Source organism: Acanthopagrus latus, chromosome 5, assembly GCF_904848185.1.
Source record: "Acanthopagrus latus isolate v.2019 chromosome 5, fAcaLat1.1, whole genome shotgun sequence".
Classification (NCBI taxonomy): Eukaryota; Metazoa; Chordata; class Actinopteri; order Spariformes; family Sparidae; genus Acanthopagrus; species Acanthopagrus latus.
The window spans coordinates 25,671,406-25,697,650 of NC_051043.1; the positions used below are offsets into that span (position 1 = coordinate 25,671,406).

At 40.8% G+C, this 26,245-nt stretch overlaps 1 protein-coding gene across 3 annotated transcripts in view; it reads right to left on the bottom strand.

Moving 5' to 3' along the window:
- Positions 1-2,886: 2,886 nt before the first annotated feature.
- The window catches only part of agtpbp1 (ATP/GTP binding protein 1), a 29,247-nt gene continuing 5,888 nt past the window's right edge, over positions 2,887-26,245 (bottom strand). For 2 of the 3 annotated variants that reach the window (XM_037099006.1, XM_037099009.1), the window contains exons 4-26: positions 23,842-23,909; positions 23,108-23,171; positions 22,301-22,447; positions 21,889-22,020; positions 21,583-21,676; positions 21,383-21,420; positions 21,026-21,234; positions 20,731-20,908; positions 19,162-19,262; positions 18,446-18,562; positions 17,085-17,854; positions 16,629-16,712; positions 16,431-16,520; positions 16,063-16,211; positions 15,826-15,913; positions 15,340-15,484; positions 14,730-14,880; positions 13,540-13,720; positions 13,192-13,321; positions 12,542-12,673; positions 10,885-11,061; positions 9,513-9,661; positions 2,887-5,168 (exon numbers count right to left, since the gene is read on the bottom strand). In XM_037099006.1, the coding sequence (XP_036954901.1) occupies positions 4,997-5,168; positions 9,513-9,661; positions 10,885-11,061; positions 12,542-12,673; positions 13,192-13,321; positions 13,540-13,720; positions 14,730-14,880; positions 15,340-15,484; positions 15,826-15,913; positions 16,063-16,211; positions 16,431-16,520; positions 16,629-16,712; positions 17,085-17,854; positions 18,446-18,562; positions 19,162-19,262; positions 20,731-20,908; positions 21,026-21,234; positions 21,383-21,420; positions 21,583-21,676; positions 21,889-22,020; positions 22,301-22,447; positions 23,108-23,171; positions 23,842-23,909 (3,566 nt within the window). In that variant the 3' untranslated portion in view covers positions 2,887-4,996. The remainder of the gene's footprint in view (positions 5,169-9,512; positions 9,662-10,884; positions 11,062-12,541; positions 12,674-13,191; positions 13,322-13,539; positions 13,721-14,729; positions 14,881-15,339; positions 15,485-15,825; positions 15,914-16,062; positions 16,212-16,430; positions 16,521-16,628; positions 16,713-17,084; positions 17,855-18,445; positions 18,563-19,161; positions 19,263-20,730; positions 20,909-21,025; positions 21,235-21,382; positions 21,421-21,582; positions 21,677-21,888; positions 22,021-22,300; positions 22,448-23,107; positions 23,172-23,841; positions 23,910-26,245) is intronic. The other variant, XM_037099007.1, reaches the window with a different exon arrangement.

The following is a 26,245-nucleotide window of genomic DNA, read 5'->3' on the forward strand; positions in this document are numbered from 1 at the left end:
TCTGTCCCTCAGTGGGACCACCAGTGAGTTAGAGGTGCAGCCAAGTCGGACACTGGCACTAATTGGCCACGCTGTTAGAGGCGCACAGAGCCACACTTAGACTACAGAAATAAGCTCGTCAGTGCGAGGATGGAGGCCGGGCACGGTGCCTGGGTGGACGCGTAAGACGGAGGGAGAGAGATTTCTAATTGGGGTCTCTGACGATCATGAGAAACATACGGAGAGCAGTTGAACACCACCTCCCCGCAACACACACACATACACTTTCTGTCCTCTGACCAGAGCAGTTAATTGGGTGGTTGGTTGGTGTTTGTGGTGGTGGTTGGAGGGAGCAGAGGAGGGAGGGGAGGGGGTCTTTTGTCTGATGCACTTCAGCTGCTCTGATTGACAGCAGGGACAGGAAGTGAGGGCGTGGGGCTTAGAGAGGAAAAGAGCTTTTCTCTCTACGCTGCCTTCCTCAGATTAACATTCTCCTCCACCTCTCCAAATTCCTCTCGTCCTCCTCTCAGCTTTTTTTTTCTCTTCCGCTCCTGCTTTCACTCTCTTGCTTCCCTCTCACTTTCCTCCTCCTCTGCATCCCTCCGTCCATTTATATCCATTTATATGCGGAATCATAGGATAATAATTCTTCTTCAGGACATTTGCAGTGGCCTGTTTTTTTTTTTTTTTTGTTGCCCCCTTTCTCGCCTTGTTCACTTCCTCAGAAGCAGAAAGATTAGGTTACCCGGGGGCACTTAGGCAGCGGAGGTACATTGCTAAACAAATGCTTACACAACTCTGCCACTGACATGATGTGATTGAGTGTCTACTTATGCTCTATTAGCCCAGAAATAAATCAGCTCGGACCAAAACCCCCGGACAGCGCCTTGTGGACTTCACCAGCTTAGTGCCGCTGATAACTGGGCCGCTGCGTGTTTCGTGGGTTAATTGTCAGGTTGTTGTCGTCGTTCCCGATAGAAAGAAGGCAGTTTTTGAACACTATGGAGAACTCGTGTGAACATTTTTCTAGCCCTCAGCGCTGAATGGAGAGCAAACTGCGCACCAAGAGGTTGATTGAGGACGAAGCATTACATCATCCGATTTTTCAAAGCCTCTTCTTTGCTGATTTAACTGCTGCGTTCGCCTGGAAACAGAACAATTATCTTTTCATCACCATCGAAAATGCATCTGATACATCTGCCCACACAGAGGGCTTCTTGCCACTTGTGTGTTCATAGATAGCTAGACAGATAGATTGATAGATTGATTGGTGGATGTGAGAGTGTCTCCCTGTGTCACACAGAGAGATGAAGAAGTCTCCTGACGATGTCAAACTCAAAGAGCAGGTTCATATTTTTCAGTATTCATTCCTTCTGTCCACACATACATACACATACAAATAAACATCCCCTTTATAAAGTGAACGTGGAGCTTCAGCTGTTTGAGTTTGTTAAATCCAGCGAATGTCTTCCCAAGTTACTTTGTTTGCAGTTTCAAGTTTCTCCTTTGTTTTTCTCTCAGTTTCCGGGCCTGACTGGTTTGAGGGGGGAGCTGGGACCAAAACAACTGTAACTTTGGAGGAGACCCAGTTAATTTGTTTAACTCTGCTGAAGTTTCGTATTAGCTTCAGTTGAACTGTGAAATTAATTTTTTGCACAAAATGAGGACTGTGGATTTTTGTCCCCAATTATTTACACTGAATGGGCAGTCCTTCAAAGGAACACTAGAATGAGAGTAATGTGAAACCTGTTCTTTTAAAGTGGCACGATGCAGTTTTGGGGGGAAAATGTCATATTTGCTACGTTAATGAGGTAATAACACAAACTCAGAAATATGTATTGCTTCCATAACTGAGTAAACAAGCTGCTCTCAGATGAAAATAAGGTGCCAGAGCACGGTTTGAAGCTCTTTGAAACTTCCTGCATTTTTTTTTAAGGATTTCACTTTAAACAAAGGCTTGGATTCGTCCACTACAACACCAAGCCTAACTTAAAGGAGGGGTCATTGTTGTGTACAGTGTTAGCAACACGATGGCACAGTTGATTTTATGGAGTCATGCATGACTTTAGGATTAGTTCAAAAATAACATTTCAGTCGTAATCTACCAACAGCTGAAGAAGATGGAGACTTGTTTCGACACATAAAAATATAACGACGGTTGAAGCCTTCACAGTAGCTGCTCAGATAAAACGTTGAGTAAGCACACAGTCTGAAATGGGTGCAAGAGCTTCACTGTGGGTCAAAGGTGTGAATAACATTTTTCAGAACAGTTTGATGTCTGCAGGCTTCTGGAGACGTGTTGCAACCTACATAGAACCGTTATGTGTTTTTACTTAGTCCCATCTACTTCCGTTTTTTAAGAGAAGGCTGCAAGGATGTTTTGCTGTGAAGATGTTTTGTCGACTATGAAACTTCACCTGACTCTCCATCAACATGCGGGTGACTAGACATAACCATGATCTGTCTCCATGAACTATTTGTAAATTATTATTTTCTTGGTTCTGCTCACGTTTCCCTCACCAGGTCACTGTAGAGAATCAACAACGTCACACAGCCACACCAAGGAGTGTGTGCAGCATTGGAAACATGAGGAGCATGAAGATTGCTTACGCAAATTGAGTTTAACTTAATTATCTTAACTCTACGTCAACTATGAAAATAAGACCCAGTTGTAAGAAAAACATTTTTCCCTCATTACGTGTTTTGTTCTGTCACTCGCAGCACTCCACCCCTTAATTAAGTCTGGATCCGTCACAGATACTTTACAAAGTTTGAGAGAAAAGGTCTCCGTGAGGACAGACATCGAGTAAATGTAATGGTTGTTAAGACTGAAAAGAAAAATAATCCAACCTTGCTGTGGCAGAGCACACACTGTTCAGTACCAGGAACAATGAATACAATGCAGCGTACGGTTTACCACATTCACATTTTATTTCCCATGTTCACTCTTAGCTTCAGTTTTCTGTGTTGCAATCAAATTAAAATGAGTTTCCATCTCAGCTCATGTACCTCCAAACAAACATAAAAACAGAAGTAGCCCAGCATAACCTGCTACGGACAAATAAAATACATAAAACAGCACACACGCAAGGTATCACCTATGTGTTCCACACACACACACACACGCTCCCAGAACAAGGACCTCCCTGGGTTTTTTTAAGATGACCATGAGAAACATTTGAGAGAAAGTAGAAAACAAGGGAATGAAAGAGGAGAGAGGGAGGAGAAAATGACTGGAGGGGAGGTGAAGGAGAGTGAGGCAGGTAATCAAATTTAAAGGAAGAAACACACTGTAAGGATATTAGCTGAGCTAAATAATGGAATAACTTAAACTCCTGCACACACACACTTACACTCATACACTCAAAATGCCTCTTTTGAAACCTCAGAAACAATAATAATAAATTACAAAAAAAAAAAAAAAAAAACATAGCCATGCGCTAGCTGTACAAATGCAACAGAAACATCTCTCATCTCCATAAACACGTCAAGAATTATGCAACACGCTACATCTTTATACTCTCAGGACGAAGCACCATCTGTTATGCACGGGTTCTCTCCTAAGCAAAACCACAAAGTGTACACACAGGTCGGAGGAAAGGATAGAAAGGAAACTAAATTCCAGTATGATTCTTTAAAACATCACAGCAACGTTACCATCAGCTTTGGGGCTGAGCTCTGAGAACTTCAAACTAATGAGGTGACTGAAAGTTGAGGTTTGCAAACTGTGACGTGAAGCTGATGTTTCTCTCCCAGACAGTTTGTTTCTCTTTGATTTGTGTGTATAGTGTTTATCCAAAGTGCAAAAGGGGTTTTCTGCTCTCTGCAGCTCATGCATCTTGTTCGTCACGGCTCTGTCTTAATATTTTAATACTGACTGTTCTTTAAAACAATGAAAAACACCAACATCGCTTTGCGGTTTATTTTACATTCCATCTTCATGTTTCTACTGCTGAGCGAGACACTCACACTGAACCTGTGTTAGTTAGTCTGTGCCGCGTGGTTATATCTGCATTTCATGAGCTGTACAAGGTGTGTCTTGATAAAGACGTGAACATTCTACATCTGAGTGATATAAATAGTTTCAGTTTTGGAAAAAGCAAGGCAAACAGCACATGGACGATCGGACCACGTGCACTGCGGCCGAAGAGGACGGGGGAAGTGAGGTCACGACTCAAGTGCAGTAACATCTGAGTGGGTTTTTCTACATGACACACTCGGGATGATTAACGTGCAGCTAAGCTAAGAGCCGTTCGATCATCCCTGTATCACATTTAGACACCTTGGCTTGTCGGGGGAAAAAAAAAAGGATGGGCAAGCAAGGAAAGACACGAGGACGGCCTAAACAACCAAAGGAGTTGAAAGTTAAAGTGCAGGGTGAGACTACAGAAAGGAAAGAAAAGGGAAATAAGAAGGCAGTTTGGTTGGATCTCTAAGCTGGTCAGTGGAGGAGATCCAGTTTCCCTCGATCACCAGGAGTGTTTTGATCAAAACACGGGGTCACAGGTGAGAGAGGTTTCAAAAACAGTACAGAGAGAAGGCTCTATTACACTACTGCAGCCGTGTCAGGTAGCGCCAGTGTGAGATCGGCTGTGAAAAATGAGCGTGTGGTCAAGGGTTCAAGTTAAGGATCGGCGGTGCCTGCTGTTTGCTGCTCTGGCTAGCTATATGTGAATCTCAGAGGCTACATGGTGTCTGAGGTCAGGGGTTACAGTTCATGTAGGTTATAGTATGACGGTGAAAGGTGAGAACATTCATTGAAATCCATCCTGTCGGAAGTGAGAGGCAGGTGGAATATGCACCCGCAGGAGCAACACAGCTGGGAAAAACAGCACCCGATCGGTGTCAGCACAGCCTACGTATGATAATTGTCTATATATATGAGGGTCAAGTGAAAGTTTATTGTGGGTGGGTTCTGACTATTCACCAGTGAAATCTTTCATTTTAGCTAACAATCCAAACACTGGCTGCTTTAATGCTCAGATTGCCAAGTAAAGAGGAGATAAACACCTCGGCGTTATTCCCTGTGATTTGTCTCGGAGTCCGACAGCTGATCGGGAATCTCAAGGATTTCGCCAACTTGCTCGATTTCGGCCTCGGCGTCCTCGTCGTTGCTTTCTGCGCTGTAGTCTATCGCCTCCAGAAAGTCGGGCTCATCCTCTTCCAGCACGTAGGTGGTGGTGCTACTGCTGGATAACAAAACAGACATTTTCATGGAAGTTAATAAAAAAGTGAATAAAACTTTGCATGCCAAGCATGTCATGTACAGACATTATCACAGTAAGCCACACGTTCCATTTGGAGGCAGCAGCATACATCATGTCAGCTTTACAGGAGCAGTGATGCTGATGCTGGATATTTTAAAATTACAAAATGTTTTTGCATGACTTATTACCAGAAACAATTCAATAAATGATAAACATCTGTACAGCCCTTCTTAAAGAAACAAACACATATCCTCACTCTGATATATTGTGAGTAATGTGATGTTGCTCTCCTTCACTCTGAACTGAACTCAGTCACTAAGAGCTCTCTGATTTCACAGAGTAAAACACCCAAGAAAATGCATTTGAAATGGGTTTCATGGTCCTTGAAAATGCACTCTTGAGAAACTCATTTCTTCAAAGCACAGAAAACAGAAAAACAAACAGCATGAGGATTGAAATGTAAATGTAGGATTGATCATTTTGGATAAACATGTTCTTTATGAGATGTTAATTTATAAAAAAAAAAGAAAAAAAGAACAAAGTCTGTGATCTTACAACATTCACAAATGTCTGCTGAAATAATTTGAGTTTGGACGCGGTAATGGGAGGGTTGCAACAGATGATTATTTTCATTATTGATGGACGTATCAATTATTTAAGATTCATTAGTAAGTTGTTTGCTTAATAAAAGGCAACAAATGTCAGAAATTCCCACGAGCCCGAGGTGCTGTCTTAAAATGTCTTGATTTGTTGAACAGTCGGAGGAGAAAAAACAAGCAGCAGAGAAAGTGAAACAGGATAATCTCTAGATGAATTAAAAACAAATCATAGATTATAAAAATCATTGCATTAAAATACATTCATTTTACAACAGAGCAGAGGCTGGACACTGTGCTTGTGTGCTATGACTGGCGAAGTTAGTTTTTTTTTCTCCCTGTGGGTCTTAATGGTTAAATGGTTGCTGGTTCTTTGAGGTTTTAGTGGCTTTAGTGGGTTTTTAATGGTGTTAATGGTCTGAAATGTGATCCCAAGGAGACAGTCGATCAGGGGGGCTCAGACAATGATCTCCCACCAAGCTCAGCAGTGTGTGAGTGCAGGAGGGAGAGACAGAGGCAGAAACTGTGCGTCAGTATTTGTACAGTAAATGTGTGCAGCGTGTGTGTGTGTGTGTGTGTGTGTGTGTGTGTGTGTGTGTGTGTGTGTGTGTAATGATGTGGATGGACAGAATATTGTCCAAACAGATAATGAGAGTTGTGAGTCAGCCATTACAGGCCATTACAGAAAACCAAACCCAATCCAAACCCTCTTTTCTTTGGGTTTTCTGTATCCACCGTCTCTTCAAACACAGTCCATCTTAATATACAGATCCGCGTGTGTGTACATTAAAAAGGTTAAGTCTCCATATCTACACAACCATAAGTCTTCTTTCTGTCTTCTTTACACTCACACAGAAACACGCCCATGCCAGTATCCACCCATTTACTCACTCAGAGACACCCATTTATTTGCAGACGCATCCCAACGGCCAGAATATCATATATTAAATGGTAAGTGGTACCACACTGGGCCCCTATGCATAAAACCATAAACCCGGAATGGAGAGCGACCAATCCCAAAGGAGACTCACGCAAACACACAAGCAGCAGAACACTTTTGGAGTCCCTTAATGATCAGACACATAAATGATGAATGAATATATCAATATGAGAGTAGAGTAGCTTGGTAGGAGAGAGAGAAAGAGACCGGGAGATAGAAAGGGAGACTGAGAGAGAGAGAGAGAGAGAGATGTGAGCATTGAGTGGTTTTAAAGCCACGGTTTCAAATCAACTGCTTAAACAAATCTGTGGCGCAGACAACGCTGCAGATTAAAAAAATAAATTAAGATAACCTTGGTGGTCACATCTTGGGTTTGGCCAAGTTTAATAATTCATCTGCGGCCTTGAACTGAAGTAAAATCTAATCTGTGTGGACTTCATATTTCCGAACAGGGAATTTAAATTGAGTTGATCATATACACACAGCACAGCTACGTGGTCATTTGAAAACATTTTTGATTGGGTCTGTTTTCAGATTTTAATCATGACCTCAGAGCTTATACATAATTGTCCTCAGTTATCTTTTACCCTCTGTTTTGGGTCATCTTTAAAAGTTTAAACATTTTACCATAAAAGTCAAATAATTTTGATGGTGCAGTGTCTTGTAATAGGGTGACTGGCGTCTCTGTCTCAGCCACTCTGTCGCCCATCACTTGTTTCTGTACGATGTAACTTCAGTCAAAGGGTCGGATCACAGCATTACACACATGTTTACCTCAACACACAAGTTCCCAACACATAAGACTATGTTGTTGATGATGATGATGAATCTTGTTTGTTGTCAGCAATGTTACATCTGGCAAAGTGTTACGGACCTGGGATTTGTATTTACGATAGTAGTGTTGCACTCAGAAACTGTAGAGGGCGTCACATCACACTAATCAGCATCTGCATGTGTGTGGCAAAGGGGGCAGTTGTGACATTTAGATTTAAGGTTTTAATAAAGTAAAGTAAGTTTATTAATTAGTTAAATAAACTTGTTTAAAGTGTTGGCTGATGAACGATTCATTTCGGTACCATTTTATCAATTAATGGCTTAATTTCCCAATCTTATCCAAAACACAGTTTAAAGCCAAAATGTAATCCATTACAGTTACAGTTATATAAAACAGAAAAAAAACAGCAAATCCTTACATTTGAGAAGCTGCACAGCATATCTGGTATTTTTCCCAATTTAATTTATCTTCTGATTAATGATTAACAAACTAATCTTTTAAGCACCAATTTAAAAAGGGAAGAGAATGTTCGATTTTGTAATTATTTCACACACACACACACACACACACACACAGAGGAAATAAAACAACTTTGGGTTTGTCTCATCTGGACTCATCTATTCTATGTGGGGAGAGAAAGACAGACCCCAGGGCAATAATAAGTTGAGAACACCAAGATAATAATCACGATGAATCACTGCTGGCACTCTTGTACTATGCAGGCACGGAGGATGAAGACGTTTAAACAAGGTGAAGATACATTGTTTTGGTTTAATTATTAAGATTAGTGTCTTACAGTTGCACAGATTCCATCCCTTGAGTACACTGGCCCTTTAAGTAGATGAAGACGTGTTCTGACACTGATCACTTTAATGTGTGTATATATTTATATTACAGCTACAGGCGACTAGTTTGCATGTTCCATGTGCATTTAGTCCACATGGTACCATCGTGCACCATCGACTGCTCACTGTGGACCTTAAAAACCTCACTGCGTAGGTGTGAAAGGTTTCTATCGGGAAAAAGATCCTGTCTTCTTTTCTTTTTTTTTAATGCTCTCTTAGAGAAATAATGACACTGCTGACAATTATTCATACCCATTCCTCTCTCACTCCAGAGTTTTCATTATATTCATCACACATTGATAGAATTTCAATGATGCTCACAGCAGCCCTGTATAAATGCAGGCCTTCATTTGTTTCTTGAGTAGTGCTTCAGAGGAGATCCGGATTGACAGTCACACTGTTGAGTATCAGTGCCAAGGGAGTACGTGCCTGGCAGTGAGGAGGGTGATTTTGCGCAATAAAAAACATTTCAATGTTTTCCAGGTAGAATTTGTGGCGATAGAAAACACTTTTAACACCTTAGATATCTTGGTGAGGTTGCATAAGGATAACAACAGCGGTGTTAGTCTGCCTTTTTGTTTCTATGAGAGCACAGACTTAAATCCTCACTTGTGTATGGTTTATTTCTGCAGGGTTGCTGCATTTTTTAACGAGGGAAATACAAGAAATGAATTGAAATTCATTTTCAGATCTAATTTATGTATAAACTGGCAAAAAAAGTCTGAAGGATATGAAGGGAAATGCCAGACTTACTTACAAACTAAATTAATCAATTTACATTTAACATGAACAGTCAACTGAGCATGACTACACAGAATTGTTTATACACAAGAAGTAAGTCTACAACTTAGCGCAGTTGCTTTTCTGAGCAGATGCAAGCCATACATTATTGTTTTTTTGGCTCCATTTTGGTTTGGTCTGTAGTTTTGTTATAGCCTGATTAATACACATCTTACCTAAAACATGCCCAATTGAACAAAATGTATATTTTTAAGCCTAAATTCAGATCACTGAACTTCAGACGTTTTAAGGGACAAATGAAAACCCTGTTGTGAGATCTAAAACACTGCACTCCAACTCCAACTAGACTCCGAGCATGTGGGTGCCTACATGCATGAACTGTGCGTTGTTGCTTGCCGGTGACTTTGCAGGATTCTCCTCTTTACTAACCTGACTACTTTCGTGTGTGTCATGATATCGTTTTCCAAATCCAGCAGGTGTTGGTGGTTGCGGAGCCCCGTCAGCCTCTTCAGCCTCAGCAGGGACACGCAGAACTGAGCTCCCATCTCCTCCAGCTCTCTGGTGCCGATCTGAAGACCCTGAAGAGAACATGTACATGCACATCAAAGAGAATATCAAAAAACATGTTCAGCCGTCACACGAACCTGCAGGTACAGTATGCGCACACTACTGACATGCAGCTGAATTGTCAAAAATAATTTCAAAAGGTCAAACAGAAATCGACTTTCAAATTGCCGCTGAGGTTTTTTTTTATAGCTCCTCTGGAGCCTGGGGATGGAACCGTTGTCCATCTTCAAACGCCCCAATTCTCAATGCTGGAAAGCACTCGCTGAGGAAACATTTCATGCAGACACATGATGATATATTTCATTTGCAGGAAGGACACATTCAAAAAGCATAGCACTAACACCTGCAACCCTAACAGAGTCTTCACAGTGATGTACACTCACACAAGTAAATTAATACTCACACAGGGACAGACACACACACACACACACACACACTACCACACACATACAGCTTACCCTCGACTCAACCCCACAACTTTCATGTTCTTTTTTTCCCCAGAGCAGAGCTAGGGACATCTAAACTTGGCCAGGCCACACAGATATGCAGCTCAAATACAGAACACATTAGTTCCTGCACATCTGGACAAACACTTCCACACAAACCAGTGGGGGTGCTAATCAGTGCCAAATGGCATCCCTAGACTGCTTCTGGATATGCAAGATGTTGACATAGGCAGTATTCAGTAGGAAGGAAATCAGCTGGGGTGGAAAGAGGGAGAAACTGAATAAGGGGAGGTAGAGGGGTCAAAAGAAAGGCATAGAGAAAATAGAGGTGAAAGGAAGAGGAGGAGGAAAAAAGGACTGCAGCTCCACCTGGTGGACATTTGGAGACTAATAGGGGCACCTCCCTCTCTAGGACACAACGAAAACACCTGTATTATGTGATAAAACCGGACACATTAACCAAGAGATTAATTCTTGTTTTGTGAAGACTTCATCAGAGAGGAAAACAGCTCAGGTTAATTTCATTATTTTTCCATAAAGCTGCTCTTTAATTAACATATATGCAAATCAAAAACATGTTGGAACACTTGGAAGCTGATAATGAACCTCAACATCTCCATTCTTAAATTAATGTCATTTCACATCTCTCTCTTTCGTAATTTCTCTACTGTCTTGGTGGTAAAAGGCACAAAATATAAAAGCTGTATAAAGGGAACATTTAGCTACATGATGATGACATTGGCAGGTCTTTGTCCATACTCTATAAAAGAAAACACAAAAACTCTTACTTTATATTTTCCCTGGTCACAACCACAAAGCGTGCTCTCCATGGTGTAGCTGCGCTGAACTCCTATCTCTCTCCATACAACAACACGGGCAGTCGATTCTTTGGAGCGCTCCACAACAAAACTGCAGCTCCCCATGCTGAAGGCCGGGGCGATCTGAGACAGGATCTTAGGGAGAGTCTGAAAAACACAGGAAAATGTTTGAGGTACTAGAGTGTCTGTGTAGGTAGGTGTGTGTGTGTTTGTGTGTGTTAGTGCATCTGGAGGCAGACGATAAAATACATTTTATAGTAGCGACAAATAACTGTGTCCAACAAAACTGGGCTTATGTACAGAGCAGATGCTTGTATTGACTGCTGTAAATTTGAAATGTTTTCTGTGGACTTGAAGCCTGAAGCTACATGTCCACCAGGAAACTCTGCATCGAACCGGGGTCTCTATTAGCATTCTGCTCAGTGAGAAATATTTTCTGCATTCCCACATGTAGAGAGAAACAGCAACCTGATCTTGACCTGAACAGCTTGGCTGGTGTGTGGAAAGAAAGAATTCCTCCCCTGCTGCAGAGTAAAATTCAAGGTGAATTCACAACATTTACGCATGTCTGCTGAATAAAAGCTTGTGCACAAACACATTAATGCCAATAGACTCAGGACCAGCACACGCAGAGATTCAGGAATTAAACTACACAGAATAAAGAAATCCACAGCAGAGACAGACAGACAAATACAAACAGAAAGCAAGAAGCAAAATAGGATATGTTAAAGAGACCTATTATGCCTTTTCATTTTTTTCTTTCCTTCTGTGTTTTGTAAAAGTTTGTGTCTTGGTAAAACATCTTGAAAGTTAAAAATTTCAATGTCTGCACTAACAGAAGCTCTTCTCTCCCACAGACAACACTGCCCCTGAAACGTCTCGTCAGTAGTGCCACCTTTTATTCTGTGACTTTGTGACATCACACAACACCACCGGGTCACATATTTGCATGATTTGTGCCTAGCAGCTGGTTTGGCATGTAACAGTTGATTTAGCACGACTGCTCTGTTGTTGTTCGCGATGCTGGGTCGGGCATTTGCAAGCTGACTAATCAGAGGAGACTGGGTATTCTGGAGGTGGGCCTTAAAGAGCCAAATCATAATGTTTCAGACAGAGGGGGAACACAGTGCTGCAGCATTGGGCAGTATAAGAAAACTGGTGCATTTTTATGAACATTAAAGGATGCAAACCTATACTAGGAGTAATCCAGAGTGAAATCACAAACCTGAAAATGAGCATTATATGTCCCCTTTAAGATACGTAGGAATAGGGAGAATGTAATCAGTTACTGTCAGTTTTAAAGTGCAAAAATTCAGCAAGGTGGTGTAAAATGGTGCTACAATCTCTTCTTAAGTGAGCGACACAGGAGATGGATTTCTATGCATACACTACAGCGGATACTGATAAAAATATAAGCTGCATCTCTTTTCTGGGGCAATATGAATAAAACTTATAAAAAGGCGAGTAAAGTTCGATAAAGTTAATATTTCATGATGTGAGAACAGCAGCCTGAAAGAAAAATCAAGGCTAAGAGAGAGGTAAGGAGGAGTGCTTGCTCATTTATTTTGTTTTTGAGTGTGTTACAGGTATAGCACATTTGTGTGCATGTGTGTGTGTTTGTACTCACCCTGTATCCAAGGTCTTCCTGTAAGTCACTGGACGTAGCAGTGATATTGGACTGCCAGACTGTCTCTTTCACGCTGCAGCCGTACATGAACACATTTTTCTTTCTGGAATGACCGTGGTAGTCGCAAAACACCTGAGTAGATGCACATGCACGCACGCACACGGGAAATAGAGGGAGGAAAGTATTAAGAATGTGATGCTCATTCCATTGCATTTTTCATTAAGCCAGTGAACCAACATTGGCTTCATTTCTTCCAACAAACTTGTTTACTTATGTATCTGCGTAAAGACAACAAACACAAAAATATAACATTTTCTAAGGTCAGTTTTCAGAGGAAGGACAGCAGCCTCACCTTACTTTGTGTCGTAAAGCCATCACCCTTTGTACAGTAAAAAAACAAAAATCTCCCATAAAGCAATATCCCTTTATACCTAACTTGACACACAGTGCAGCACAGAGGCCAGTAAAGGCTGTTGTTTATGGCGACTGCATTTATGTGTCAAAACTTATGCGATGATTTATTGATGTGAAATTTAGTGGACATGCAGCCAAACAGGGTGTGCAGCTGAGCAAAGATAAATGACACCACCATTAATAAGATGTTAGGGGAGCTCCCAAGTAAATTAAGTGCAGTTGGTTAGAGGTCATACCAGTGGTGTTCTTTGCATGTGTACAAGGTACTGCAGCAGGCTCTTAGTGTGGTAGATGGTGGGGTGGAGCTCAGGATTGGGGTTCTGCCACTGCCGATTCAAATCCTCTCCACTCAGAGAACAACGATGACTACAGCAGAAAGGAGACGGCAGACGAGAGGAGAGGAAGGAGAAAGAGTGGAGGAAAACAGAGCAACAGCTGAAGAATCCTTGAAGACAAGATTTTGTGTGTGGTATTAAAATAAAGCTGTGACCAACGTGCAGGCCCAGGTTTAGCAGAGGTACGCATCTTCATACTTGAAAGCGTGACTTTGCGTTAATTGCTTTCTCGGGACTCTTTAAACTCACTTTCCATTTACAACTCCGTCAGGGTTGAGCATGGGGACTATCTTGAAGATGAAGCCCTCTCTCAGGCTGACTGCAAGCGGGCTGGTGCCCATCAGGAACTCCAGTGTGCCCTTCATTACCCAGCTGGCATTGGTCTCTCCAGGGTGCACTCTGGCCGACAGGAAGATCAATGGACGATTCCCTGAGGAGGCAGAGAGGGAGGGAGAGCGCAGCACAAACACAAACAGAAGAAGATGGAATGTGGATAAAAAAGAAAAGATTCTTCAATTTAAAGTTTTTCACAGCTGAGAAACAGCATCAGTAAACTACACCGGGCAGAAAAGCTATTTGAGAAATACTGGCATGGCCTGAAACCCCGGGGCTGTTCCCGTGTAGTAATATTCACTCTAATGTTCCTGTGAGTGAGAAGGGAACATTTCTGTCAGTTATTAGAGAATTTCTGCGCGGACATTTTGCAGAACTATTAAAAGCATGAGGGAGCAGAAATCTTTGACAAAGGCCTGGAGAAGTTTTACCAAAAAAAAAAAAAAGACATTACTTGTAACAAAATAATCTATTATCAAAAGGTCCATGAACTAACTCACTAATGTGAAAGAGCTCCATTTGCTGAAGAGGTCAATGAGATGAGGTTTGAAACTTCAGACAGGCTCATCCAGGGGTTGCTAACACGGTGCATGTCTCAAAAAAGTGGGTGACCCCTGGGTGAGTCACTGAGACTATTTTGTTTCACAGACTGTTCTCAAAGGTCAAGATTGGACTTCCACCAGCCATTACATTGTTAGATATTGTGGCCAATTATCAGTGGCTTTAGGCTGCCAGCTGTTCAACTTCTAACATAATTACATTGACATTTTCAGGAAAACTGAAAGGTTTCTGGGGCAATTTTGGTGATTCGTTATCATCCAATAACAATTTAACTTTATTTCACCAGAATAATGCACTCAGGCTCAGTGCTGAATATGGGAACGATGGGTTCAAACAATAAATATATAATATGCAGTAATAACAACCTGTGCAATTGAGTGTTCAAATACATAGATCTAAGTTTACATTTAAGAGCCAGTTGACTCATCCCAGATAGTCTCCATGACTCGTGAAGCTACAAAGGTTTTCAAGGTTTCCAGGAGGTAAAAAAAAATCCAGAGTAAATAAAAAGACACATGCACACAAACCTACAATGATTTACTTACTGAACTGGCAGATATGATCATTGGAGTTTGACTCAGGCATGGCAGTGATGGTAAGGAGCGGGCAGTCATTTCCTCCCAGGGTTTCACACAGGTTGTCTTGTCTCAGGTAGATCTGAGGTGTCCTCAGAGCCTCCAGTTTGGCCAGGTGCATCTGAGGACACAATGACAGAACAACAAGTTCAAGTTTTTACATTTCACTAACTAACCAACTTCCATTAAATCCTCCACGCCTCTTGTGTTCTCAACATTTTATTGTTGTATTGTTGCGCTGACAGTTTTTTGACTTGTGGGCCTCTCTTTTGTTTTTGTTATGAAATATTCTGCATAGTCACTCTCAATAAAGGCCGACAAAATCTAATTATAACAACATAATTATTGAAATAATCAATGTGCAGCGGCTGGAAAGCACAGCAGTTATCAGAGGTTGCAAATGAAGAGCATATAAATGATAAAAAACTGGGAACAAAACAGTGGCAGGTGCATCTGGGATAACATTGGGCCTGGAGGGAGATTAAATAAAACGAGAACAGAATAAAAAAATACAGTATGTGCACAGCAAACCAAATCCCTCTCCTTTATATTACAGTACATTGTAGTATTGCAATACTACCTTAAGAGTGGAGTATGTGTATGGGTAGTGATAGGCAAAGTAGCAGACATCATCCTTATGGCTGAAGGTTGTGCTGAAGGTCATTGTATAATACGATTTTCCTTTTTGACCACCAGCTGCGATGGAACTCCTCGCAAAATGATTCCTATGGAAAAGAGGGAACGTTGTTGCACAATATAGCAATGGACAATTTATAAGGTGAACCTATATCATCTATTGCAAGTCAATACAACAACTCTGCAATCAATTGGAACTTATTTATAATGTTTATTTTGCAGAACATTGTCAGACATGTTTTGACGTCATTTAATGGTTATCATTGAGGTCATTTAATAATGTTGATAGGTTGTTCCTAATATTATGTATGTAAATAGGCATAGTAAAAATAGACTTTATGTGCAGCATGGCAGCACTGGTACGCAGTGTGAAATCTGTGATCTATAACTGTGAAACTGTATGGTCATATATCCTCAGGAGTGTACCTACTTGTAGTAACAGATGTCTGCTCCTGTTCTGACCCAGCGAGGTCTGCCACTGATCGCCTCCTGCACAGAGTACATCAGTACCTGCATGCCTACACACAGAGAAGCGCACGGACGCGCACACACAAGGAGAAAGGTAATAAAGCCAAGAAGATTAACAGTAGTTGGTGTGTCAGATGACGCTTTTTATCTGAAACGTGATCTCATACAGAGGTGATCCAGATGTTGTTGTCCCCCTCACCGTAGTTGAACTGGCTGTTTGACTTCTCACAGTTGATGATGTTGAAGCGGTAGACTGTTCCAACACGCATACCGCTCACCTCAAAATAGAACCACTGGTGGTAGTGATTACTGTTGACATCCGAGTTCAGCACAAGGTCATACTCATATCTGCAGAGACATGGACCCAATTAATGCAACACATTTTTATTTTTTTTCTATTTAATATAATTTCTTTAACATTGTAGTGAGAAGAAGTTTGAATACAGTAAAAGTTGACCAGAACTTCAGAGGTTACTGATGCGATAACAGGCAATTAAAATAAAACTACTAATCTAATTGTGTACCTTCACTTGTTGCATTGTATTTGATGTGACAATAAATACTTACTTCCTAACTTGTACTGCCTTCCTGAGGTTGCCAGACTCAAACTGAGAGTTAAACTTCAGGGACTCGCCATTATCTTCGATCACAGGACAACTAAAACGCAACAAGTCACAACAATATTCAGGAGGAGCAAGTGATACTTGTGAGGAGCTTCATTTGGCCTCGGAGATGTATTAGCTTTGGCAGGCTTCAAGGACTCACCTCGGAATGTCCAGGTCGTAAACAGCTTTATCCAGTATATCATTAGGATGAATCAACCTCTCAATGTCCTGGTATATCTTAGACCTGCAGGGTTAGACACACAACAAACTTTTGGTTAGCAGAATGAATGGACAAATATGTTTTTCCATTCCATTATAAGAAAGAATTAATTACAAATGCAATCAGCTATAATAAAAGCCTTTAACCACTACCATAATCTTCCACTCGCAGCAGTATTAAAAGTGTAAACTTGAAGCTTGCAGACTGGAAAGCCAATTTAGACTGCCATGCAGAACCCCAGGATGTCACCACAATAATTGCATTAAACTTTTTCCAAATTGTGCCTGGAAATTGGATGCATTCTGATTTATACCACATTTTTATCATCTTCATACCCTCTTCATTTTATCTGCCAAATAATTTCTGCAAACCAAACATTTCATAGAAATGTCTCACCTCTGGACACCATAAACTCTCTCCAGAAGGGGTTCTTTAAATGTTGGGGCTACGTGGCCAAAATAGTCGGGGTAAGCCACCTCAGCATACTCGGGTACAGAGCGTGTCCCCTTCACCATCTCCACGTAAAGGTCAGGGTCATGCAGCGGGAGGAGCAGCGCCGTGTCTGGCACCTCCAGAACTGCTCCCTCTCCCCCCTCATCCTCAGCACCCTCTGAGCCACAATCTGAACCAAAGTTACTGCCTCCTCCTCCCACACGTCGAGCAGCAATACCCCCCAAGAGCAGAGGAGACTGTATGTGTCTTGTGGCACTGACTGGCGATTCTTCCTGTTTGTCTCCGTTTCCTCCTTCTTCCTCTGCCTTCAGGACCCCTGCCTCTTCTAGAGAGACACGCTCCAACACATTCGCTAGCTCCTGTTGTATCATCTGCCCCTGAGAAGGAGACAATTTTGTACCTGTGTCGGGGGAAGGAATGTGGGACTTCTCTTTTTTGTCTTGGTCCTTGGTGAGGTGGATGGTGTCCAGTTCGAGAGGAGTCAGAGGAGCAGGAAGAGTGGGAGTGGGTGCAGACGGAGACGGCAGGGTGTGTTTTCCTTTGGTCGAGTTGCAATCCTTCTGAGAGCTCGGTACGGGGACGTGCGTTGGGGACAGGGCTTGAGCTGTGGGCACTATAATCGGCCGAGAGGATTGAGTTGTGGCTGATGATGAGGAGAAGGGTGATGATGCAGATGTGGTAGAGGCACTCTTTGAGCAATCAAAGTTGTAGCCCTGGAGGAAAATGATTTATTGATCAGAAAGATTTTTCATTAACACTGACAAGAGTAACTTGTTTGACTTAGTGCTTCATCAGGGTCATAAAACTATGTGAATGGTCAAAGATAAGTACCCATAAATGGAATACAGCTCTACAAAATAATTTTCTATAATTTCAGACATTCAATGTAAGTGCATTAAATCATTAAAATCATTATACACACACACACACACACACACACACACACACACACACACAACAAGTGATAAATAACCATAAAAAGAAAAATATAAAATAAAATCAAAATAAGTCTATAAATTTGAATAACTAGAAAAAAGAAACAGGAAATAAATAATTAAAAGAGGAAAAGAAAAGAAAAATAAAAAAAAAGATAAATGTCAGATTTATCTGTGACCATTATAGAATCACTTGATGCCCCATACTAATTTTGTCAGACACACAAGAAAGCTGACAGTGAGCCAGTAAGATCAAGTTTTACTAGATCATGTTAAAAATATACCAACCGCAAAGTCTAACCTCTCACATAATATGACTATGCCAACGCAGCTTGAATTCCTGTTGGTTAAAATTGACATCTTGGCTACCTGGAAGTCTTCAGAAAGCTCCAGGAAGAACCTCTCATACACCTTCAACTCTTCGAGAGGACGTCCAGGGTTCCTTTTGGGGTGTAGCTTGTTCAGGTCCGTCTCTATGTCGTCATTCTGATTGAAAATTAAACAAAAAGGGCACAAATATATATATGTAGATGTTACACTTCGAACTGTGTACTGTCTGTCTCTATTTGAAGATTATGCTCAATGGCCATGAGATGGAAAGATGAAGGAAGTGAGAGTCTTTTACAGAGACACCACAACCGACTCATTTTGTGAGGCCATTTAGTTTTGGAGGGATTCAAAGGTGCTTGGGAAGTTGTGAGTGCCATTCTGGATTTCTTACATACACTTGGTAAGGGAAGAACAGTGTTTAGATTAAATCAGCAGCTGTAAATGCATGTTTGACATGTTTGACATAGTGACAGGAAAGTGTTTGGCATGGACTGGTGAGTTATGGCTGCCCTCCGCTGGACACTTGGGATCATATGAACAGCAGCTCCACATAAAACTATGTCCCCAAATGAGGACGACGGGATAACAATGTGAAGATTTAAGAAAATTTGATTTGGAATATAGTGGTGATACAGAAATGTTCATAACATCTGTCATGCGGGGAAAATATGCTGAACATTTTGAACTCTGAACAACACGCAATTGTAATGTTGTCATGTGAAGTATGGCGTGTGTGTGTGAGTGCTGAGTGTTACCGCAACGAGTAGATCCTTGTCATCGTCGTCGTTCTCAGTATCGTTCTCCGTGTCTGCATCTGCCTCCTCATTATCGTCACTTTCGTCCACTACATCATCCACTGAGCAAACACACACTATTTAGGTGACTGTCTTCACAACAGACAGACATATTTTGCATTTGCTTTCGCCCAGGCTTGGAGTTCATTATGTCCCCACAATAACAGTGTATGGCTGACACATAACCAGACTGGTAAAACTCAACTGATTTTGGTCATTGAGTCTCGTTACAATGACAGGAAGAGAGAGAATGTTAACAAAAAGATGTGAGCAGCCATGATCCAGAGATGAGATTGTGAGATTTAGAGGACAGAAGAAATTTCGAGAGTATTTCTTCAGACCTATCGAGCCGGTGATCTCACTGACGAGTTTATGTAATAGCAGCAGCTTGTTATGCTACACTGTTCTCCGTGGTTGGGTATATGGACATCACTGACATGTTTTTTAGGAATAAAGATGAGTCAACACATCTTGGAGGCAGTTACTGGCTTGTTGTAGCCAATTAGAGCTGTCAAAACTGTGTTGTTTATCACTATTTTTATGGAGCTTTTGTTTGCAAAACACAAAAGGAGGAATTTAACTCAACTGTGTGAACCTGCACATATTATCAAGCAGATTTCATGGTGCCAGATGAAAAATTACATCTTTACCAGACATGTCTCATTTTAGATTAGATGAAGGGAAGAGCAAAGAGGCTCAAATATGACATCCTGTGGACAAATTAGTTGAGTACAGTGCAGAACATAAGTCTACTGGTGAGCAAGCAAGCACTAAGCAATGTGTACTTAGCATCTGTATTACCAACACGTAATGTGTTACGTTTCGTGAAGTTTTAGTATGACGTGAGTTAAATGAGAAAGCATTCTGAGGATGGAGTTGTATAATCTTACGTACGTCTTACCCTTCTTTAAGGGCTTGTTGCAGAGCTGATGATTTCTTCCTGTAGGGTACATTGTGTGCAGCAGTGTCAAGAGTGTTGCCAGAAAACTGTTTGGTCGTTCCAGGGAAATAATCATTATTTGTGTGTGACGTCCATGGATTAATCAGCTTTTGCCAATTAATCTGCATTAATAGGTAGCTGTTGCTACTTTCATCCTTAAAAATATCAGGCTTCTCAACTGGAATTACTGACTTTGAGGGAAAATAATCTCTCAAAATCACAAATCCTAACCCAGCTTGACATTTTATGGATAGTTTGAAGTTTAGTAATACAGATATTATTAGTGGATATAATAATTCCATTTCATTATTCCAAGTATATATCACTATTCTATGTTTCTTTACTTAGTCGAGTTAAACAGCCTGGTTTCTTATAAAGTGTTTTAATTACAACAGTATGTAATCTACCATCAGTGGACCTCTTTTGTGTGTGTGTTTGTGTGCTTGTGCATGGACTAGTATCTACAAGCGACAAAGAGTGTATGCATCTGTCTCTACTGCATAATTCTCAATGAAAACCATGCGCAAACACTGATAAGCGCAGCCACAATACAGTGAACGGTGTGTGTGTGTTGGTTAGTGTGCTCTCACCCCCAGGTGGCTGGTTGTACAGCTGTGCCACAGGGCCCGCAGCAGGTACATTTGGCAGCTGGAAGTGGAAGGCTGATTTGATGGTGGGCACAGGCAGACGGTTCTTAGGAAAACACTTCCTCATGATGAGACTGGAAGTGTTGATCAGTGGATCCAGAGTCCTCACCGGGAGACACTCCTGGAAACAAAACCACAAGGAAAGTACAGAGAAGGTGAGAAAGGACATGTCTGTTTGTTGCATTTATGAGTTGCATATTTTAACTGTTTGCCATGCACATGTCACATTCTCACTCACGGTGGATGTGTTGTAAAGGATCCTCATGCCATCAGCCTCTATGAATGCTTTCCTGCCGAGCTTGATGTTGGTGATGTTCCTGAGGCAGACCAGCAGCCCTTTGCGAATTAGCATGTGGCGATGCCGTGTGTCATTGCGGTGCCAGTCCAGGTACAGAGCCAGCAAGACGGTCACAAATCCACCATCCACTGCACGGCGAGCATTAGTTTCTGTACGTAGATATAAAGAGGGGAATGTTGGAAGCTAAGTAAGACAAATACAAAGTGTTTATAATGAAGGGCGCAATGTCACATTGACACAAACACAAATTAAACACACTAGGAGTCAAAAGTCAATATTATAAAGCAAATGACTCACTGGATTTGAGCAGAGCTCCCAGTGCATCCAGAGCTACCCTGTTGATTAAAAAACAAGACAGATGAGATTACATTATCGTCTGAACAAACATCAATGGCAGATCTCTGTGTGATAGAGGTAAAGGAGATGTGGCCCGTGGACGTCAATACTTAGTGAAAACACCACATTCATGCTGCTAATTAACACAATCAACTGCTTACTTGAGCAGACTGGTGTTCTTCTTGCTGTACGGCGCTACGATCTTGAACATCAGCTCCACCACTCCGTTCTTACCCAAAGACACAGCGTTCACCACTTCACACAAACACACAAAGGAATGAGGAGACATCAGAAAAAAGTAGAAACCAACATCAAATTCTTCACATGGAGTGGCCAATGTATTCAAATTATTATCATTATTATTATTATCATCAGTTTGAGGATCTGTTGTGTTTCTTGGTACTAATGTGATTAAGAGAGAATGGCAACATTTTCAAAAGTGAATGTCGAGGTTGAAAATGACTCACAGTTGGTAGAGTAAACCCTGAGAACCTGCAGGCAGGGCAGAAGTAGTTTGTTATTCAGTAGGTTCTGTTTCATTAAGTTGATTGTGACGTTCAGAGCTCCGCTCAACCGTGCCTTCACTCCAAACTTTCTGTCTGAACACAGGTGTTGAAAGGTCAGTTATGATGCAGATATTAAGCACAAGTAATGAATGTCAGCAAATCCTTTATTTGTTTACAAGGAGACTCATCTGGGCATCTTTAACAGCAAAGACCAAATAATTGTTGAAATAAGTGACATGATGTTATATATATATATATATAAATAAAACATTTTAATAATTTATGAATGAGCAAAACAGAGACAATAGCGACATCAAATAATAGTCCGTGAAAACAAACATTAGTTGCTCCCCAGCCATTAAATGTACCATACCTTTTGGGCCGACCTTCGCCAGCAGTGAGTGAAGCTGCAGCATAAGTTCCTCACTGGGAGGAAACTCTTTGCTGGCATTAATCAGAAGCTGGAATAATACCCCAGTTCCTCCTTTAGAAACAAACACTCCCACCCTGCGTCCTCTGCCTAAGACAGAAAACAACCAATGAGACAGCATGAGATGTGATCAAATATTATTCATGATGGGAGCAGAACAATGTGGCCAGAAGAAATAATGGCCTTAAACATACTACAAGGAACTTTAACTGGATATAAAACAAAAAACTCTCAATTTAAAACTAATTTATCTATAAGACCTTCATAAGCAAACAAGACCTTCATTTACTCTATTCGCTATTGCCTTTAAATTAATAGTTCTGCCTAATGCCTGTCATTGAAGCACATTTCTGACTTATGTAAGTTGGACAAGTCTGAGGATGAAAGTTCCTTGCAATAGCTTTAAATTACTGAAGGTTGTTGTGAATATGTAGCTACAATCCTGAATAACACTATTCTTAGAACACTGTCAATCCCAGCTAGAAATTAATACTAATATTTAGTATATTATATTTAATAATTTGAGTAGCACAAAAAAATGTTTAGGCCTCTTTTTATTATGCTTAATACCTCTCACAGTCATGCAAAAGTGAAACACTGGATGCAGTACCAAATAGATTTGTTTCAAAATGAGAAATGACAGTTAAATTGCCCACTCAGTGATTAGCCGGCAGGGAAGTTAATGCTGTTATCACCTCTTAAAATCATGAATTCTTAATAAAAAAAAAGGAGAAAGAAAACTGCACTCACCCACAGTCAGCAGCTCACTGACAATGCACAAAATGTTCAGAGTGGTCTGGACATCCCGGGAGTTCTGTCGAAGACACACACAGCACACTTGTTAAACAATATACAGGTACATGTATATATGTATAAGGATTTATATAATTCTTCATTTTCTTCAAGGTAAAGGTACTACTTTACAGGGTGTTCTCTGTCCTTGGTGGGTAGTTAACTCTCAAACCAAACAACGTGTCAGTGTGACATCTGCAGCAGGCTTTCCCACAACTGCATCGATGCATTTTATCTATATGATGCAGTTTTTATACTTACGTCTCTGCGTGAAGTGTTTCAAACAGTGAGCTTATTCAGGAAAAAGCTTACATCACAGATATCTGTTGGGTTTGAATAAGATTTGCCAAAGGGAGTGCCAAATACTTTCTTAAAGAAATGGCTTGACCTTTTGGGAAATACACTTTTTCGCTTTCTTTCTGAGAGATAGTGGAGAAGATTGATACCATCCTCTTGTCTGTGCAGTAAATACTGAGCTCAGCACAAAGACTGGCATCGATGGTCAAATTTATAGGGCACGACTCAGTACTTTTTTATTTCTGTCTGCACAAATGAACAGTACGTTTACTGTGAAACTTCAAGATAGAAAGAAAATAGTTTCTACATGAAACTGCTCACAACAAGGCCTGTGGATTATCTTAAATTTTAAAAAAAAACCTTTCATGTCACGTTGTGTTGACAAGTGGACTTACCTCAAGCGAAGACAGGATGACCTCCATGCCAGTGGAGCCTTTGGACATCACCTCTTTTCCGCTCTTCTCTGTAACACACAAAAAAAATACAATTGAATTGGAAAGGTGAAGACAAACTGAAACGCCTTTGTGCAAAACAATTTAGGGGCTTTTCACACAAACAGAGTGACGGCTGTTACTCAAAGCTCAGCACGTTGGCCTGTACATGTTGGGTTGCTCATAAAGGACCAGTCACAGTGTCACAGAGGATAATCATGGAACGTGTGAAAATAACTTTCCAGCGTTGTCGTCGTAGTTCTAAATATTTTGCAGTATTTACTAATAAATAGATGTTAATATTTAAAGTCAAGTTACCTCTAAGTAATCTGTCCAACTCAACAAGACAAGACAAAGGATAAGTGGTTTTGTGTTCTTTTTTTCTCTCCTTCTCCACCTCTTTAAAACTCCATGCTTGCCCTGTAATTTAGGAGGTGACAGATTCCCGACCTCTTTGAAGAAGCCACCGTGACCGGTCCAGTCCAGTTCTGTCCTCTCCTGTCATGACACAAATGTAACACTAACACAGGACTGGGAGTAGCTGCCTGTCCTTCAACCTTTACTGAAACCAACACTGAAGTTGAAGTGTTACAGATGAATATAAAATATATAATGGTATAAGATTACCAGTTTACCCATAAATCAATGCATTGTGCTTTTTTTCTCTTACCAGTCGTGCTTTTGAAATCGGACTAGTTTGTTGCTGACAGCACTACAGGTAAGGTATGTATTTTTGATTTAAGAGAAAACTTCCCTTCATGTCACAAATAACCCAGAGTTGTAGCACTTTGTTAACTGACACGTGAGGGGTTCATGTGTCTCGCAATACATGCAGTGGCTGAATGTCACTGATTAAGAACACAACATAACAGCAGGGGAATATATAAATGAACAGTGGCAAGCATGCAGCTCTCATGATTTATGATCTCTCACCACACAGCATGTGAAAGTTAAATTATAGATTGGAAACACACCTTCATGCACACAGGTGCGCGCGCACACACACACACTTTCCACACACTCGCTTTCCACACATGCACACAGCTGTGTGCATATCGGAGTATGTGAGCACACATTCATATGGGGTGCCTTGGAAAGCAGTGACCCCTTCAAACATTTCTGTCATGCCAGACTTTTTAAAGCTCTCCAAAACAAAATGGCATTTCAACACTAATCCTCAAAAACAAAACCAAGAGGGGTTACACAAAAGAGCATCAGACAATGATAAACCATCAGTACTGACAATAAGTGAATAAATAAATAAATGTCAAGACACAAATAATAAATGTCCAACCAATGACTATAAGACATGTTGATCACACGTTGATTTTATAGAGAATCAACAAGTCGTTGGACATTTATGTATGCATCGATTTGACTGAGTTTAAACCAGTAAAAGAGGTTGAGTCAGTATTATTATTACGCAAACAAATCTGTAATTATTTGCTGGGGAGTGGAATAAAACACTCAACTGACAAACTCAACTGAACCATCAGTTCAATTTCCAAAGGTTACAATAGAGCAAAAGGTAAACTTAACATTCTTTACAGTTCAGTCCGGTTCATATGACTAACTTTAGTTTAAGAGTAACAAAAATACTCTGCTTCGGGATTCCGCCAGGCTTTCGCAGACTCACAGTTACTGTGGTGAAGGATTATCATGCAGCTGTCAGGATTATCCTGCAGCTGTCCAGACACCAGAGTTTTTCTGTCAACGATGCGTTCTTTGTTGGACAGCAAAATGTTGCACACCAGAAACTTGAGGCAGACAGGAGGATTTTCCATGTCGGATTCTTTGTCAACTCCAACTACAGTAGTGCCCATGGTGACAAATTGAAAAGTGGAGCTGCAGACAACTGGTAAGATACACTATCATCGTCGAAGTATCATTTTGTTTCTTCTTCAGATGCTTGCGCTAAACAGCTGCCAAATGCACACAAACAGGCAGGGGTGAAGAGAAAAAAAAGTACTATTTCAATGATCGAAATTTAAAAAAAAAAAATTGAATTTCAATTTGGAATCAAAATCTTGACACCACTAATAATAATAAAAAATATTTGCAGCGATTCTTATCCGTTTACCCATGGCATTGTGCAGTTGCAATGATTTGCATGTAAAAAAAAGTGTGTATTAACCTTTATGATTGCTAAAAAGTAAAGAGGATAGCCAGCTAATTGTGATTTGCACAGTCATGCGCAGATGTTGCCAATAATTCTGGTCTTATAAACATATAAAATACTTGCGTCCCTTCAACTGCCATCATAAATAATGTAAAAGTCTATCATTTTGGGGATAGTTTATATATATATATCTTACCTCAACCAGTATATTTTCTAATATATTTCCATCAGTCAGGATCCTACCTGTTG